This window comes from Anoplopoma fimbria, chromosome 12 (genome assembly GCF_027596085.1).
Source record: "Anoplopoma fimbria isolate UVic2021 breed Golden Eagle Sablefish chromosome 12, Afim_UVic_2022, whole genome shotgun sequence".
NCBI classification, from domain to species: domain Eukaryota; kingdom Metazoa; phylum Chordata; class Actinopteri; order Perciformes; family Anoplopomatidae; genus Anoplopoma; species Anoplopoma fimbria.
In genome coordinates this window covers 3,921,094-3,938,135 of record NC_072460.1, presented here as the reverse complement: position 1 = coordinate 3,938,135, position 17,042 = coordinate 3,921,094, and the positions used below count along the sequence as shown (strand labels likewise).

General features: G+C 41.4%; 1 protein-coding gene across 1 annotated transcript in view; it reads left to right on the top strand.

Annotated features, from left to right (window-relative positions):
• The window catches only part of LOC129099219 (plexin-A1-like), a 207,757-nt gene that overhangs the window by 161,739 nt on the left and 28,976 nt on the right, over positions 1-17,042 (top strand). Inside the window, exons 18-21 of the mRNA XM_054608357.1 lie at positions 2,477-2,570; positions 4,367-4,603; positions 7,845-7,988; positions 14,921-15,155. Coding sequence (XP_054464332.1) covers positions 2,477-2,570; positions 4,367-4,603; positions 7,845-7,988; positions 14,921-15,155 — 710 coding nt within the window. The remainder of the gene's footprint in view (positions 1-2,476; positions 2,571-4,366; positions 4,604-7,844; positions 7,989-14,920; positions 15,156-17,042) is intronic.

The following is a 17,042-nucleotide window of genomic DNA, read 5'->3' as shown; positions in this document are numbered from 1 at the left end:
CATTAAGCGACAAAAGGAGAGTCAGTCCACAGTACAGTTAATAGCCATGGCAGTGACAACGGGCCATTCCCTACCTCGGCAGTACCCCATGCTCAGAGTGCAAATCGCTGAAAACACCCAAGCAACAGAGGAAGTAAATCTTTAAAACACTTGTCTTTAAGATCTCTGAGCAGAGAATTCGATGCATTACACTCCACATCCAGCCTGCTAGATGCCTACGGAGATATCAGAACCGTGGGTGTCGGTCATAGGTGTTTGAACTTAAAACTTTACCAAGGCCCAAAATACTCATCCAGTGCTCACTGTATGTTTTCAAAAATGTTTTAGTGGCCAATGGGCCTTAGGGGAGCTGCATATTGTTTATGAATTTTCCAAGATACAAGGTTTTATGCCATGCTTTTATTTCAAACAGCAGTGTGAGAGACTACAGTATATCCCCCTTCAGGCAGCGAGAAACCTGCAGAATGACAAACGGTAGTTCAGTTCAGTTCACTTCAGTCACTTTATTGTCCCAGATGGGAAACCTGAATTGCAGTTAGGTACACAAGATCCAAAACAACACTACAAAAGAAAGAGTTTCAAAAATATTACCTGTACATACAATATACAGAATACAATACTGTAACATAATAATCTCTAAAATCATAGATTGCAAAAGCGATTTAAGAGTTTTTCCGCCTATCGCTCTTAAACCGGGTTACTCTGATTATTGCCTGAAGGAATAGGGAATTTAACGAATAAGATTACTCAGAGGGCACAGATAGTGAAGGTAGCATAAAACAGAGTAGAGTACTCAGAGGTTGCAGCTCACACTCAAACAAGGTAGGTATCAGGAAGGTAAGACCTCTTTCATGAGAAGCCCATAAATCCAATTTAAGTGTTTCAATAAAAGAGGAAAGACTTATTCCATTGTCTCCACAATTGGCAAGAGACCTCCGATAGTAAAGATCGTGATGTTCCCCTGAACTTCAGGATCCTTTCTCAGCACTACTTTACTTGCATTGTGTGTGGGTGTGTGTGTGGGGGGAGGGGGGGGGGGGGGGGTGGGGGGATCATCAAATGAAACCAGTCCACCAATAATTTTATGTCAGACATACATGGAATACCACTGAAGGGTACCGTAACTATTCCCAAAACTCAATGTTTGCCAATTTGACTGGTGGAATTTGCAGAACCAATCAGCCGTTGTTTCACATCAAAAGCGTTTAAAGTTTCAGTCAAGGACAAAAAAATGTTCTCCAAAGAATCGATCCAGCCGTATAGACGTTGTAACACCAAACAGGATGTGAGTCTGCCTTCACACACTGCTCACCAACAAAATAAAACCCCGGGGCTTCAGCCAAGTTCTAGCGTTGTTATTTACTGGATTCACTCCATTGACCTTCACCGGCTCACAGCAAACACATATTTACTGTGGATGGAGTTGTGATTAAAGTATGTAGAGTGTCTCTGCAGGTCTTTCCCCCTCACTCAGTTTCTCACTCCTCACTTCCTGCCTCTTTCTTTTTCTCTTTCACTCACACCTTTGCTCCCTCGTGTGCTCATTCTCTCCCTGTTTTCTCTGTAAACTCCATTACATATGGTTAATCCCTGAGCCCTACCTGACGCTCAGAGCTCTCCACTGTACACTTGGAGTCAAACTTTTTTTACTAAACTTTTTATTATGAGCTACATGGAGTTCTGAGCAACACAGTTTCGTAAAACTGTAAATCCCAGTGTTAACTCTGCTTCTTATTATCATTTCTCACTAATTTGAAGATGCAAATAAATTTTGGGGTGAAATTAAATGTCACCTTGGTTAATTTTTCTTTTAACATAATGAGGAAATCTTTTATTTATGTACCTGGCAAGTAGCAAAATACTGTTTTGATACTGAATGATTCAGTGAACAATTCAATGCCAATGTATAACATGAGGGTTTTTTTTGCCAAAATATCCGATCTTGCAATCCAAGATCTGCTCGTAGCACCTGCAGCAATACACAACTTTTCTCTCTCAAAAATGTAGGCATTTGCAACACACAGAAAAAGTCAATGACTTGAAGCATGATACACTAGTTGTTAACATTAAACCCAACACCACGGCCTCACTGATCTTAACCAAAGTGCTGATTAAGATCAGTGACTAAGATAAGTGACTACGTCTCCTGTGCGTCACATCAATCGAATACCCGTTTCCTGTAAACATAATCCAGGCGGCTATTATGTTTGACCCTACTATGTAATTAACCCTCTGTTAAGTCATATTGTAGCAGCTTAATGGTCTCTAACTGTAGTGTTGTAATGGGATGTGTATTTCTGCAACAGTGCTGCTTCGGCAAAGCAACAAAAAAAGGATAGTACCTTAGGGACTGTTCTTTGGCAACATTTCTCACATCACTTCCTGCAGATGCACAGAGCAGTAATGTCCAAAGGTACATTTGGTTGCTACCGATCACAGATATGTTTCTTCTTCTCCCCTCTCTTCATCCCTGCAGCGGTGGGACTCTGCTGACGGTGAGCGGGACCAACCTCGCAACCATCCGAGAACCAAAGATCAGGGCCAAGTATGGGCAGGCGGAATCCTTTCATGTAAGTATTGATGTGAATGACACACACACACACACAGACACACACACACACACACACACACACACACACACACACACACACACACACACACACACACACACACACACACAAACACACACACACAGCCTAAACAACATAGCTATGTTCGACGGCAGGAACAGACTCTGGCAAATATGAATTCACAAACACACCCTGACAGTATACAGAGTATACATTATTCATCTTTACACATACAGTACATACATTAACTGACCAATATATTCAGACATGCCCCTCTGCATACAGAGTAGTATCTGCAGATAACTACTTCTACAGTGCCTGTGAAGGTGGCTGACAGTTTGTCTCTGTGTGTCGCTCACGTCTGCTCTCTCTGCAGCTACTGCTTCTGACATCTAACGCTACCTCAGGCCACATGGCTTTTCAAATGTCAGCGCACCACATGAGTGTTTGTGTCACAAAAAGAAAAACGCAAGAGAGACCATGTGTGTGGGTAAAAAAAGAGAGAGAGAGACAGAGAGTGTTTAGGGGAATGACGATGAGAGGGAAAAAAATCCATGCAAAACCCCATCTCCTATTTGTAAAAAGTTGAAGAGTTCCATCAGTTCTATAGATTCACAAAACACTTTGGTGATTGTCACTGTGAGTTGAAGTTCTTTAGTTGTCAAGGTTAAGAACTGAACTTCAAACAATACTGGGGCAATTCAACTTGCAGATAAAGCTGTCGCGTATCGAGGCAAACAGCCTACATGATGCATCCCACACAGCCCTTACTCAAAGTGCTACTTTGCACTTAAAAGACCACGCTGATGTTTTTTAATGTTGTCGCCCATTTACTACCAAACAAGAATACTGATCCATGATCATTTTATACCCACCCAGACAGCCTTTCTTATTAAATTCATGACAATTCATCACAATTGTGTAAACAAAGTGTAGAGTGGCATCATTATTGTTTTGCGATGCAGTTGAATGCTTGGATTGATTTCAAATCTCTGATGATTTCAGAGCAAAACAGAATAGCATTGCATTCACAAGTTTCAGTGTCAAACAAATAAGACAGCAAACAATAAGATTTTCATTTAATAATTACTTCTTTGTAGTGTTGACGTAGACGTGAAAAACAGGGATGTGTCTTGTCACTGGTTTGGGTTAAGAGAGTTGGAATAAAATGTATTCAGTGAACTTATTACGGATTTCAACACACAGGTAAACATTACTCCTCTATGTCTTTGTTTGCTGCTATATTAATGCTCAGAATCCCTTATCAATAAAGCAGTTAATCATAAGCATTCTCCTGCATGCAAAGACACATGTAAAGACAATGTAAAATACATTTGTTGTAAATTATATAAAACGTGCAAAAGATAAGTCCTAAAAATTGTAGCTAACATGGCAGTCCCTAGCAAAGGCACAGTGCACATTGTCCATTAATAGCAGTTGATCATAAATTTGCTACTAATTTACATTTCCAATAGGTATAACAGCATCACTGTTTCACAGGGCATTGAGTTATACAAAGGATGGGTAATTATACCCACCAGATCTGTTTTAAAATAGAATTATAGCCTGCAGGAAGTTATTCTCAGTTTTCAAAAGGATGCCGTGCTACCTGTTTTATGCATGGCATTCCCTTGTAAATAGAAAAATAAACCAGATTATAAATATAATAAATGTGTTAGGATTTGTTTTCACGTTCATACAAAGGCGACTCAAGGAATCGTCTTTTTCCCCGACTCACCTACAGTAGATTTGCCCCAAAAATAAACTCTTTCTTATTTCCTTTTCCTCGCTTTCAGAACTGTACGGTGTACAACAACTCGGTCATGGTGTGCCTGGCTCCATCGGTGTCCGACTCGGAGCTGAGTTTTTCCGAGACCGGCACGGGGCCGGATGAGATCGGGTTCTACATGGACAACGTGAATGCTCTGGTGGTGGTCAACGAGACTTTCAGCTACTACCCCGACCCCGTGTTTGAACCGCTCAGTCCCTCTGGGATCCTGGAGCTCAAGCCCACGTCGCCGCTCATTCTCAAGGTCAGAAAAGTAAAAGTGTTGATTTTCATGTTTACCTGCTTGCTTGTACATTTCAATTTATTTCCATCAGTGTTGATACGAAGCTGAAAAGACTCAAGTGAACTCCCTTCAGACAGCTCATGCAGTAAGAAAAAGGACACTTATACAAAATGGTCACATTGACTTGGCGTTATGTAATTATTTTGAATAATTAGCATTTTTCAGTACGTTCCGAGGGAGACAATTCCCACATGTTATAATGTGTTTTGTTCTATGATGGAGTTAGCTGTTTGTATCCGCCAAATTAATATCACACTACCTCATATTTGTTGGCTGATATGTACTATAACGATGGCTAATTCTTTACAGTATTCCAACAACTAAACCATTAGGTTGGATTCAATCAAATTAGCTAAATTGACCTTTTGCTTACTTACATACTTAAAAATGCTGTTTTTTTGTTGTCAGTCCCAGTATTATAAGTGAAATAAGGAAAAACATGGAGGCTCAGAAATTACATTCTGGTTGCTTGTATCATTAGAGGGGAAAAGGCTTTTAGCATGAGGACTAATTGATGTGTTTGGCAAACATAACGCTATCTTGAGATTTATTTAGTGGGTTATAAACTAATTATGGTGCTTTATTTTTGGTAGTTATATCTGCAAATAGTGTATAAGATCAACCCGAGCACCTGAGCAACCAAACAGAAAAGTTAGTTTACACGCACGATGTGTTCACACATTCTAAATATCTTATTTCAACCCAGGTAGATGTTTTTCTCCCAAGGTCTTTCTACATGCTGCTTGACTACAAAAGTCTCAAAGATATTGAACTTATCTTGTATTAATAACGGCAAAGCCTGCACACACCGACGCGTTACACACACACGCTCCCCGGCATTTTTATTCTCACACGAAGGAAGAAAATCTGAAATGTGTTTACTCTCTGAGGCAGGTCGGGGGATCTCACAAATATATAATTGAAAGCAAACGTCCTCACCTTCCCAAGGCCAATTTCTTTCCTTCAGTAACTAACAGCACCTTCTTTGACTGACGTCCTCCTCTGCAGCCTCGAGCCCTCCTAAATAACACTCTTTTCAAGTCGTGTAATTAATTTCTAGTGCTATAGAAGCTGTGTGGAGGCACACAGGCCCACGGTCCACCACATTTGGATTATATTGGTTTTCATTTTCATTAACAGGCATCGGACATAAGGGGTGGAATTAATTGGCAAATCCCTGAGTCGTGCTCATGTGTCCTGGTTTTATCTCTCGGAGCTCACCTGGAATATTTAGGCAAAGAGTTCTTGGGAAAGAATTAGAGCGGCTGTTATACATGTGCTCTCATGGGGCGAAATTAACCAAAACAGACAGCCGTTCCATGTCTGCAAATAACTTAAGTGGGTGAAAATAATGTGTTTTATCCGCTGACAAAACTGTAAAGCTATTCACCTCATCTTTCACAAGTCTACTCTTTGCACAATAAAGGGACAATATGACAATCCATTTCTTTCAGATCAGTGTCACATCGATGCGTTGCATTTGCATGGAATCCAGCGCTCAGTGCTTTTTCTTTTTTATCTCCTGCTGGAATTCGCCTTGACTATCTCTCATGTTATCACGGAGAGAGAGAGAGAGAGAGTGTGTGTGAGTGTGTTACGCTGTTCATTTCCGGGAAGAGATTGAAAGCAGCGTAACCGTCGTAATTTATTCCTTAAATGATAATTTATTAGCAAAGAGCCTCTCAGTAATTGCCAAATCTCCTGCTTGGCTTGTTGGTGGAACTGCCTACCCATTGGAAGCGCTGATGAGATGGACTAAAATGCAATTTGGCGGGGGGCGGGATGTGGGGGGATGTGTGTGTGGGGGGGGGGGGTGCGTTTCTCGGAGATGCGTGAGCTGCGCTCGCCACGCAATTAATTTCTCATCTGAAGTGTCGGGTGTGTTTCTCCCGAGGTGTGTGAGAGAGAGAGAGAGAGAGAAAGAGAGAGAGAGAAAAACATTTATCTGGTCTCGGTGTTTGGTGAGTGCTTTCCTGTGTGTGTTTGTGTGTTTTTCAGAGCCTGTCCCCACATGATGCTTCTTGCCTGTAGTGTGTGTGTGTGTGTGTGTGTGTGTGTGTGTGTGTGTGTGTGTGTGTGTGTGGGGCAACTGCTCCGTGTGTGGCTTCAACTTGAGCGGCCGTGTGTTGCTTGAACTCTGTGTGTGTGTGTGTGTGTGTGTGTGTGTGTGTGTGTGTGTGTGTGTGTGTGTGTGTGTGTGTGTGTGTGTGTGTCTGCGAGATGGAATGGGATGCATGTTTACAGGGTTGCAGAGCGGGGCCAGGCGGCGGCCTGCAGAGACGATGGGATTGGAAAACGGAGTCTGTCTCTGCGTCCCACTGCTAAGCCAGCGGGAGACGCGGCAGCTATCTCCTCTCTCTCTCTCTCTCTCTCTCTCTCTCTCTCTCTCTCTCTCTCTCTCTCTCTCCGTCTATCTCGCCCACTCCACTAGCTCTGTTCTCCACTCAATCCCATTTTCTTTCTCACTTCGGAGTGCGTTCCTTTCATCTTTTCCTAACCTCTCCCATAATCTTGTCTCTGCTCTCTCCACCCCTCCCGTCACTGCGTCTCCTGATGTTTTCTCGCCACGTTTTCCTCTCCGTTTTGTTTTCTTTGTATTCATCTTTTCCCCCTGTTGCTTTTTTTTTTTTTTTGGTTTTCTTGCTGTTGCTTGAGTCCCCTCTTTTCACACCGCTAACTGCCTCCCCTCCATCACCGACAAAGTGTGTGTCAAATTGGAACTAGCGGACTTGATATTGGAATGAAAAACAGGAACAGAAATCGACAAATGTTTTTTACACACCTCAGGGTTCAGACTTCACGCGGGGAATCCAGTTTAGTGGACGGAAGACAAAACCGTATGATAGTTTGAGTGCCTCCCAACTTCCTCTCTACACAATTTGCATTTAGTGTGCCTTATCTTCCAGTCTTATCTTTCTTTTACAGGACTGGTGCCAGATTTTTCACAATTGTTTTGAAATAGAATACAAAATGGGAATGTTTGACACCTTAACTCAGTGATTAGACAACAATTTGATGCAAGCATTGGTCCTATAAACAAGCAACGTGTGTGTGTGTGTGTATCCAAAGCCCGATATTCCTCTGTACCAAAGAGTTCCATTGTTTTGCATGAAAACGAATGTGTAAATGAGTCAAGTGCCTCTCCTCACCACATCTCTCTCTCTCTCTGTCTCTCTCTGTCTCTCTCTCTGTCTGTGTTTAGGGTCGTAACCTGATCCCAGCGGCTCCGGGTAACAGTCGCCTCAACTACACGGTGCTGATTGGCGAGACTCCCTGCGTCCTCACCCTGTCTGAGAGCCAGCTGCTGTGTGAATGGCCCAACCTCACCGGACAACACAAAGTCACGGTCAGAGCACGACTCTACGTCCCTTCTTCTCTCTCTTTGACCTTTCTAAAAAAAATCGGGCACTTTTTCCGTCCCACTTTGGATGCTTTAATTGGATTATCTGAAAAAAGTAACTTGTTGCTCGTTATCGGCTGAGACCTTCATGGAAGACTTCTTTCTTTTTTGTCTCATCTTTCTTAGTTATTAAATAACTGGGTCAGGATTCAATTTGCCTGATTTTCCTCAAAAAAGCAGTTAAAAAAAGGACCAAAAAAGACCCACCTGTTCTCCTCTGTATGTCCACACTGACCCATTAATTAGTGTTTATGAATAGGAAGACATTCTTGCCTGACAATCGAAGCCCGTAATGTCACTCTAACCTTGTTGCCGAGTTACGTGAATAACCTCCCGACAGATCCAGGATGTGCTCCATTGAGCTCGCACACCAAGGCTGCTGTTAAATATTTAGAGATTAATTAACATGTTGATCTTCTTTGGCCTCAATCTGCCCGTCGGTGAAAATAAGGCCATTGAAGTTTCTCAGGAGCCGGACCTCCAGTCAAATATTTGACTGTATATTCACAGCACAAAGCACAGATCTGCAGACTCTGCATCACATCAGTGCAGTTAATGTTGAATAAAATCCATTTAGAAACACACAGGGAAGTCATTCACTTACTCACATAACGGGTTCAACAGGACCACAGCAAAACCTCCAGACTTGTCTGCAGATTTCTTCTTTCTTTCTATCCAGTGAAGCACATCCACATCGACAGCTGTGCAGGCATCAGCAGTTCTTCCCTGCAGGTGCTTCTGGTTTTGGATTTTGAGATTAGTTTCACTTTACTTTGATGGATATTTAAAAGTGCACAAAGTATAAAACATCTCACCCCTCATATAATCCACATGGAAATCCACCAGCCACACTCAACTCCAATCAAACCATTTTGTTGATTGCTTACTCTATAAAATGACGGTTGATGGTGGGAGATGCTCGCCAAACTTTTCCCAGAGCCCACAATGGCTTCCATTAACAGTCCCGAATATAAAGACATTTCATTTGTGATGAAGCGATTATAAGAATTGCTGTCGATTGACTAGTCGATTAAACGTCTCAGCTCTAAGAATGATGCACTTGAACATAATGCTGTTACAATGAATTCCATTCCGTCTATGTCTGCGCAGTGGGTTGTGGGTTAGCAAGGACTGTCTGGATTTCTTTTTAACCCTTAACAAGATACCCACAGCAGAAAACATGTTTATTTTTTCATCGCAGAGAGCACCACAAAGCTTCTGCTACATGTTTAATTTGCCCTCTAGCATCCCCCTTTATCCAACAGGGGTTAGTGTGTCTGATTCAGGAGTGGGGATAGCTGCACACTCTTTCAATTAAAGGCAAATATAGCACCTCCTTTTTTTTTTTTTGCAAACAAATCCATTTTTACTTTCGTTTTTTTGGAATGTAGCATAAAGTTATATAGATACCTTCTTCTCAAGACTCATCAACAGGCTAACAATACCTCATCCACGAATGAATTATGTTTATAAGACTTTAAAATAAACTTCAGCAGGATGTGGGCAAACAGAGAGTTAAATTATGATAAGAAGTTTCCACTTTGTCTGCAGTTTATGTCCATGACTCTGTCCTAGACTGATGCGGGAACATAAAAGGTGGTATTAAGAATAGAATTGTTTCTCCAGGATGCCGCTGATATGCAGACGCTAAGCTTGTCTCTAAGCTCTAATCCAGGAACCCTGTTCGCTGCATAAAACCTTTGTGATGTGCAAATTTTGTCCAACTCTCAGCAAATCCGAGCCAAAGTTGCTACTTCTGGAAGCCGTCGCCACATCATCGCCGAGTTCTACTTCCTGTTTTCTATGTGAAGTGTCACAAGTTGCAGGTTTTTGTTTATTTTTTTCCTCACCAGCCACAGTGTGAATGCTGTTGATGTCACTTTCACTCCGAGAGTCTCTTACACAAACAGTGTTGGAATAAATCAAGGAACAAGCTTACAAGTTTGTGTCCAGAGCTGTCAGCTGACTGCAGACTGAAATCCCTGATTCACTCCGACTGGAGCAGACTTTCAAAATCACCGCGCAGCTCCTGGAGCATCTGTATCGAGGAAGGTCAAACCTCAGCCCGGCGACGCAGCGCTCACTCTGAATATATCTGTCTGAATAACCCGCCAGTAACCCTCCGCCACCACCACCACCACCCGCCCCCTTTAAACTTATCACCAATGTCCTTTCACAGTCATTTCACTGTATCTTTATGACATTTACGCCCCGCTAGCTACAGCCAATATACCTAGAAAGCCACTGACAGCGCATCCATGTAATTCAATATGATAGCTCTCAACGCAACCAGCCAGATGCAAGCATGAACTGGAATTTTTCTTTTTATGCCCCTTTTCTATTCTTTTCTCTTTTTTTTTTTTTTTTTGAACGAAATGTCATGTTGAATTTCGGAGCGATGTGTTGGCGGGGGTGGTGGAGTTAGTCCTTCGTCTGACAATAGCCAAAGAAAAAATGGAGCTGTCTGTTCAGATCACTTCTGCCGTTAGTGTGTGTGTGTGTGTGTGTGTGTGTGTGTGTGTGTGTGTGTGTGTGTGTGTGTGTGTGTGTGTGTGTTTACAAGTGTTTGTGGCTAACTACATTTACAAGTGTTTGTGGCTGTCTTGTCGTGTGTGTGTGTGTGTGTGTGTGTGTGTGTGTGTGTGTGTGTGTGTGTGAGTGTGTGTGTTTGTGTTTACATGCACATCTTTGTCTGTGCGGAATTCTGCAGAGAAGGGCACAGCTGTAGCACCACAATATTCCCCGTGTAGAATGACCTACATACAGGGGACCCCAATGGGTGTCCAGACATAGCGGGCTTGTGTGTGTTTTTGTGGGTGGGTGTACAGAGAGAGAACCGCTCTGTGTGTGTGTGTGTGTGTGTGTGTGTGTGTGTGTGTGTGTGTGTGTGTGTGTGTGTGTGTGTGTGTGTGTGTGTGTCAGCGTCCCTTCAGATGCTCAGCTGTGTGTTGGCAGCTGTGCGCCTCCCTCGAGTTTTTCGAAGAAACTTGTTTGTTGTTTTGGCCTTCAGCTTTTTAAGTTCCTCCGTCAGTCCTTCAGTCTGTCAGGAGAATAAAAATAGACAAATGCCTAGAAAATGTGTCACCAACTGAATATTGCTCATACTCGTGCCACATTCAAGTCTTCTGAGGATACTTATCCCCCCCGGAAAATGTTACCAGATATAGCAGTGACCTCTTATCAGATGATAAATACTAATTAGCATTTGTTTCTATTGATATATTTTACATTCAAGGCCTGCTGTACATCCAGGATGTGAGCGTAGATTTTCGGTTGACCCAGGTAACTATCCTGTATCATAAAAGTCCTTTATCTAACTCATGCTTGGAGTGGCACCTTACAGAAGGCTGTGCTTTTCCAGTCCCCTTAAACACACATTTGAAATATCACATGTATCTACATGAAGCTCATTTTGAGACGTTTTAAATGGCAAAAAGAAAAAGCCATTCTTTGGGAACTAGAAGTGTACTTTTCCTCGCTCTCTTATTGAGCCAATAGTCATGTTTCCCTGCAGACATTCTGATGTGCCGCAGTAGGAAGAGAACCAGTGTTTTATGAACAACATCACACATTCATAACATTCACAGCTTTTATTCAAGTGTACCAGTAAGCCGTGACAGTGAGCCGGCATCGAAAACACCTGAAACTGAAGCAGCTAAGTGGCGCGTCAGCCAGTATTTACACCTGTGCTTTTCCTACTGACAAAGTGAGAAGGTGCCTGTTAGTCCTCAGAATCCCCAGATGTCTTCGACTCTGTTTTGGTATCCTTTTCGCCACAAATTCTTATCCGGTTCTGTCACAAGCAATGTATAATAATTTGCTGCAAATTGATGCATTTTCTGTGTGAGTGACACAGAATGGTTGAAGGGAGATTTGACACCTTATATGTGGATGTCGAATCAGGGTTGATGGTACATGTAGTCGACTGAAGCTATACATTCCTCAGTGCGTGCTTTATTGACAGAGAAAGCTGAGTAGGCAACTGCAAAATCTGTTCTTCCAGCGCTGTCATTTTATGTGACGGTCGTAGTTGGATGCAGGGAAGAACTGCAGTCTGCTGTTTCAACTTGGATTTCTAGTCTCTGACTCTGAGTCGCTAATGCCACTAAAAAACAGAACTTCTTTTGTTTTCTTTGCTTGTATTGCAAACTAGCGTACGTTTACAACAAAGAACATGGCGTCCCAAAATACGAGTGTAGAGGATGCAATGGACAAGGGTACATTCAACAGTGTTCCGGCTGACTCGGATATTCAGCTTTAAGAGGATATAGCCGTCAGGGACCCTCAACGCAATGCATCCTGGTACATTTAGGCACTGTCAAGATGTTGGCGCCAGCAGGAGAGCTCATTTTTCTCCGCCAACAAAGCACAATCTGGTGAATCTATCGCTTCGATTGACTTCATTTATAGTAACACATGATTCAACCTACTCATAAAAGGTTTTTGCCTTGAAATTGTCCATAAAAACAAGAACACGCCTGAACCAACCAATAATTGCATCATGAGGATGATCAACAACTGGTCTAGATAAATCCTAAACCTATAAATCTGTTCTTATCGTCTCCTAAGAGCATAATATCTGGCTCTTTAGCTATTTAATTCTCCATTTAATGAGCTGAAAGGCGCCAAAAGGCTCAGTTGAGCCGAGAGGAACTATGGAAAATGGTTGGAGCAGCTTTAAGAAAATGTTTGAGAAACACCAGTCTACACTTTGAGCCTGTCCAAAGTGTCGACAAATATAACATTATAAGCTGACTGCAGAATCATGCACTGTATTCGCTACATGACACTTCATCATTTTTTGCAGACTCCATTGAAATTTCAGATAGACTTGCAAACTGTCTCCCTGCAACCTACCTAATCCAAACTCAAACTGCAGTTGGCTGATGTTTTGCGTACAAATAAATTCAGTTTACTCTCCGTCTTTGCATCATGTCCACGCAGCTAATTGGCTGCTTAATCTAATACAAGCCAATTTAATTGTCTCTACTGTGGCAAATTGAATTTGTAGATGCTGCCTACATTGATATTGATATAACAGCTTCTCTATTTCATTTCTTTATATAAGACTTTGATAATGTTAACATGCAAGTGCATTTACGAGAGTTTGAAAGTGCATAATCACACCTCATTTTAATCTGTTATCAACCCCCCTTGTGGATAGCTTGATTTGATGGATTCCAGCATTGTGAGTCTTTTTTTTTTTTTCTCTCCCTCTCTCTGAGACGCACTGCGCTTATGTAAATGTAGTTAGTCAGAAAAAAAAATAACATTACATGTGTTTGACTTCTCATAATTACCAGGACTCCTTGGGGAGAGATTTAAATGCTGCTGATTACTCTGTTTGATTACTTATACATGTGTGTGAGTATGTGTACGCGTGTGTGTTCTGGGTGTCTGCTGTGTGTTGTGTGCGCACTCCGTCTGTGTCCACCTGCACTGCTCAGCTTTAACCTTGGTCACGTACACTGCGCTCCCTCTCTGACCTAAATCAGTTTGTTAAAAGCTGACAGTGATAAACGAGGACATTAGGGGCAAAATATCTGTCTGAAAACCCCCAAATAAATATCTGCGGAGAATGCAGAAGGAGCCGAGCTGAGTCGCTCAAAGAACTGGGAAAGTTAACTTGTGAGGTCCTCATTACCAAAGCCGTCTGAAGCTTCTTTCCTCAAGGCAAGACTTGCAAACCTTTCCTATGAGCAATGTTCACAGTAGTCGAGGTGATGTGAGCCTCCGCGGGGTGAGCCCGTCAAAGATCGGCCCTGCTTAGTGTGAGTAGAGAACAGATGAAACTTTAATGATCCGTGTGGTAGAAATCGGGTCAACAGACCTCTCTTTCATCAGACCACTAACTTTTGATCTCTTCAGACCACCTCATCTGTTCTCAAACCACCTGCTGCTGGAGAAGTGACTGCTGTTTTTTATTTTTTTATGTCTCTCTAAGAGGCTTTAAAATCCTCAGACTGGCTGAGGAGAGTCTGGTAGGGGAATGTAAATAATTAGCCGTTTCCTCTCCCTTATCGAGTCTGGTGGAGTTTGCCTCTGTGGCAATGCGCTGAACCTACAACCTTTTTAACCCTGTGAACCCCAAGCGGCTTGGGAAATATTTGTTTTTGCTCCTGTCACATATCACTCACTGTGGCCTTGTTTTTTCACTGCAATATACAAGTCCTTCATTTTAATGGAAACAGCACAAGCATGGCTAGAAATAGGGAGAACTCAGAGATGGATTTTGTGCAGTATAACACTACTATGATGCAAAAATCATAAATAAAAAAAGAAAAAATGCAGGTTGAATTTCTTTGATAACGGATTAAAAAAAAAAACTGTAAATCAATAGAAATGCCCACAAACGTTACCAATATATATATTTTTAAATGAAGCTCCACATGCTATATGTATTGAACTATTTCACTTTTACAAACTGTTATTACAACCTATCCTGTCCTCTCCTCTATAGTCTAAGCCGCTTACAGTACAGTGGATGTTTCATGGAGTTTTCTTGGTCTCAGGCGAGTCAGTCATGGTTCCTCAGTTGCAGTGAAGAGTGCAGAATTAAATGTTTTCACATTAGACATGTAGTATAAAGTGTTTTCTATCAAATATCACAATTTTAAGCTATGCATGCTTTCTTGAAGGAAGCCTTCATTATACATGATATGTTCTAGGGCCAATGGAAAGTTAAAAATCCAATGATAATGTCTGTTTTTAAAGCGTCTGGCTATGATAAATGGTGTTGTTTTTTTGCGATTGTTTTTAAAGATAACAAACCCACTGGAGAGTTTTGGGGATTCAGATTAAAATAGTTTCCTGGGATAAACAAAGTGTGTATTTTCTCCCTTGATCATTAAAAATCACTGTGTGTTTGTGCGTTTCAGATCCGTGCTGGTGGGTTCGAGTACTCCCCCGGGACTCTTCACATCTACTCGGACAGCCTGCTGACGCTTCCTGCCATCATCGGCATCGGCGGGGGCGGCGGCCTCCTTCTGTTGGTCATCATCGCCGTGCTGATCGCCTACAAGAGGAAGTCAAGGGACGCTGACCGCACGTTGAAACGTCTGCAGCTCCAGATGGACAACCTGGAGTCCAGAGTGGCCCTCGAGTGTAAAGAAGGTAGGAAACAGTGTGTCTGAGTTTTTCATGTGTGAGCATGTAACGATACAAGAAGAGAAAGCAGGTTGAGGATAAGGACATGAATGTGCCAGCTGAAAAATGTTACAGGACATTTCTATAGACTCAACTGGAACGTTAAAGCCAAAGAAAACATGAAGAGAGAGAGAGAGAGTTGAGAGAACTGCAGAGAGACTCGAGCAATAGCACTCGGATGCTGCCGTCACCACTGACAACAGGGTTTCTGCAGGCTATGTTTACTGAGGCAAATGTATGACTGTGTCATGGCTGAGTCATAGCAAACAGAAAACGGTTTTATTTACAAAAATACAGGGCTGATATAAAATCACGCTGTTACATTTATATTACCATCATCACAGGAATATAAGGACTGGAGGTAAAGGAAATGGTGTATGTTCATCATTGTGATGTTACCACCCAGCCATTCTGACAACGGCGTGTGATGACCATTGTAGGATAACAGAACCAGGGTAGGCTGGTATTATTTCAGAAACATTTTTTAATAAATATCGGCAAAAAAGAGTACATTTTCTCTGAGATGAAAGTGGTACATTTATGAGAAAAAGCCTCGCAATTTTACAAGAAAAAAGTACTTAAATATTATCTGAGGTTTTTAAAGTCATAAAATGGAGAGAAACCACCAAAATAGTGCAAAACTGTAGCCGTTGCCTGAAATCTGTTGTGATGTTTTTATGGTAATGAGGGCGAGGGCGGAGAGAATTGAAGGTCCTGAAAGGTAGTAAGATACATATATATATATATATATATATATATATATATATATATATATATATATATATATATATATATAATACAGTACCAGTCAAAAGTTTGGACACACCTTCTCATTCAGTGGTTTTTCTTTATTTTTATTTTTTTTCTACATTGTAGATTAATATTGAAGACATCCAAACTATGAAAGAACACATATGGAATTATGTGGTAAACAAACAAATGCTCAACAAACCAGAATATGTTTTATATTTAAGATTCTTCAAAGTAGTTGAATGAGAAGGTGTGTCCAAACTTTTGACTGTTACTGTACTGTATATATATATATATATATATATATATATATATATATATATATATATATATATATATAAGCTTTTTCTATCATGTTCTGAACATAATGCTGACATCCATATGCATTGACTTTATCCACATGTTTTCAGAAATCCTAAAGATTGCTCATGAACGGCCTTGCAGATATATGTATATATATAATATTATATTTATATATATATATATATATATATATATATATTACTTACCCCCTACGCTGGCTCCATATATTTTTTTTTTCTTCTACCAGGCATTGGCTTTAGTATTCTATCATAGACATGGCACACAGATGAGTGACAAATTAAACGGGAAAAAAATCATTAAACACTTAAGACATCATTACGTAGTTCACTTTAAAGCTTCAAAGCTCCTTTTGAAAGATTCTTTTTTTAAGTGTGTGTGTGGATAAAAACATTCAAGAATTTCCCCTCAGCTGCTGTGTTCAGACGGTGTTCTCCATCAACGTCAAGTCATGTCGTCTGTCCGTATTTCTGAGGGAAAACACACCACAGCAGCACAAGAGCGTCATAAAAAGACATGCAACGCGTTGGGAGGGAGACAGAGAGGGGATAAGAGGTCAAAGTAACGAGGGGATTGTTTGCTGAGACATTAAAGGTATAATGAGTGAGAGGTAAAAGGGAGAATCATGGACAAGAGACAGACCGGGCTGACAGGGAGCTGATGAGGTCGACGTTTTAGCAGCAGAGTGTAGATGACTGATGTAAGGACAGCCCAGGTGTTTACCCTCGATATAATGACACAGGCACACACAGCCACGGTACAAGGTTATAATATGATTACACT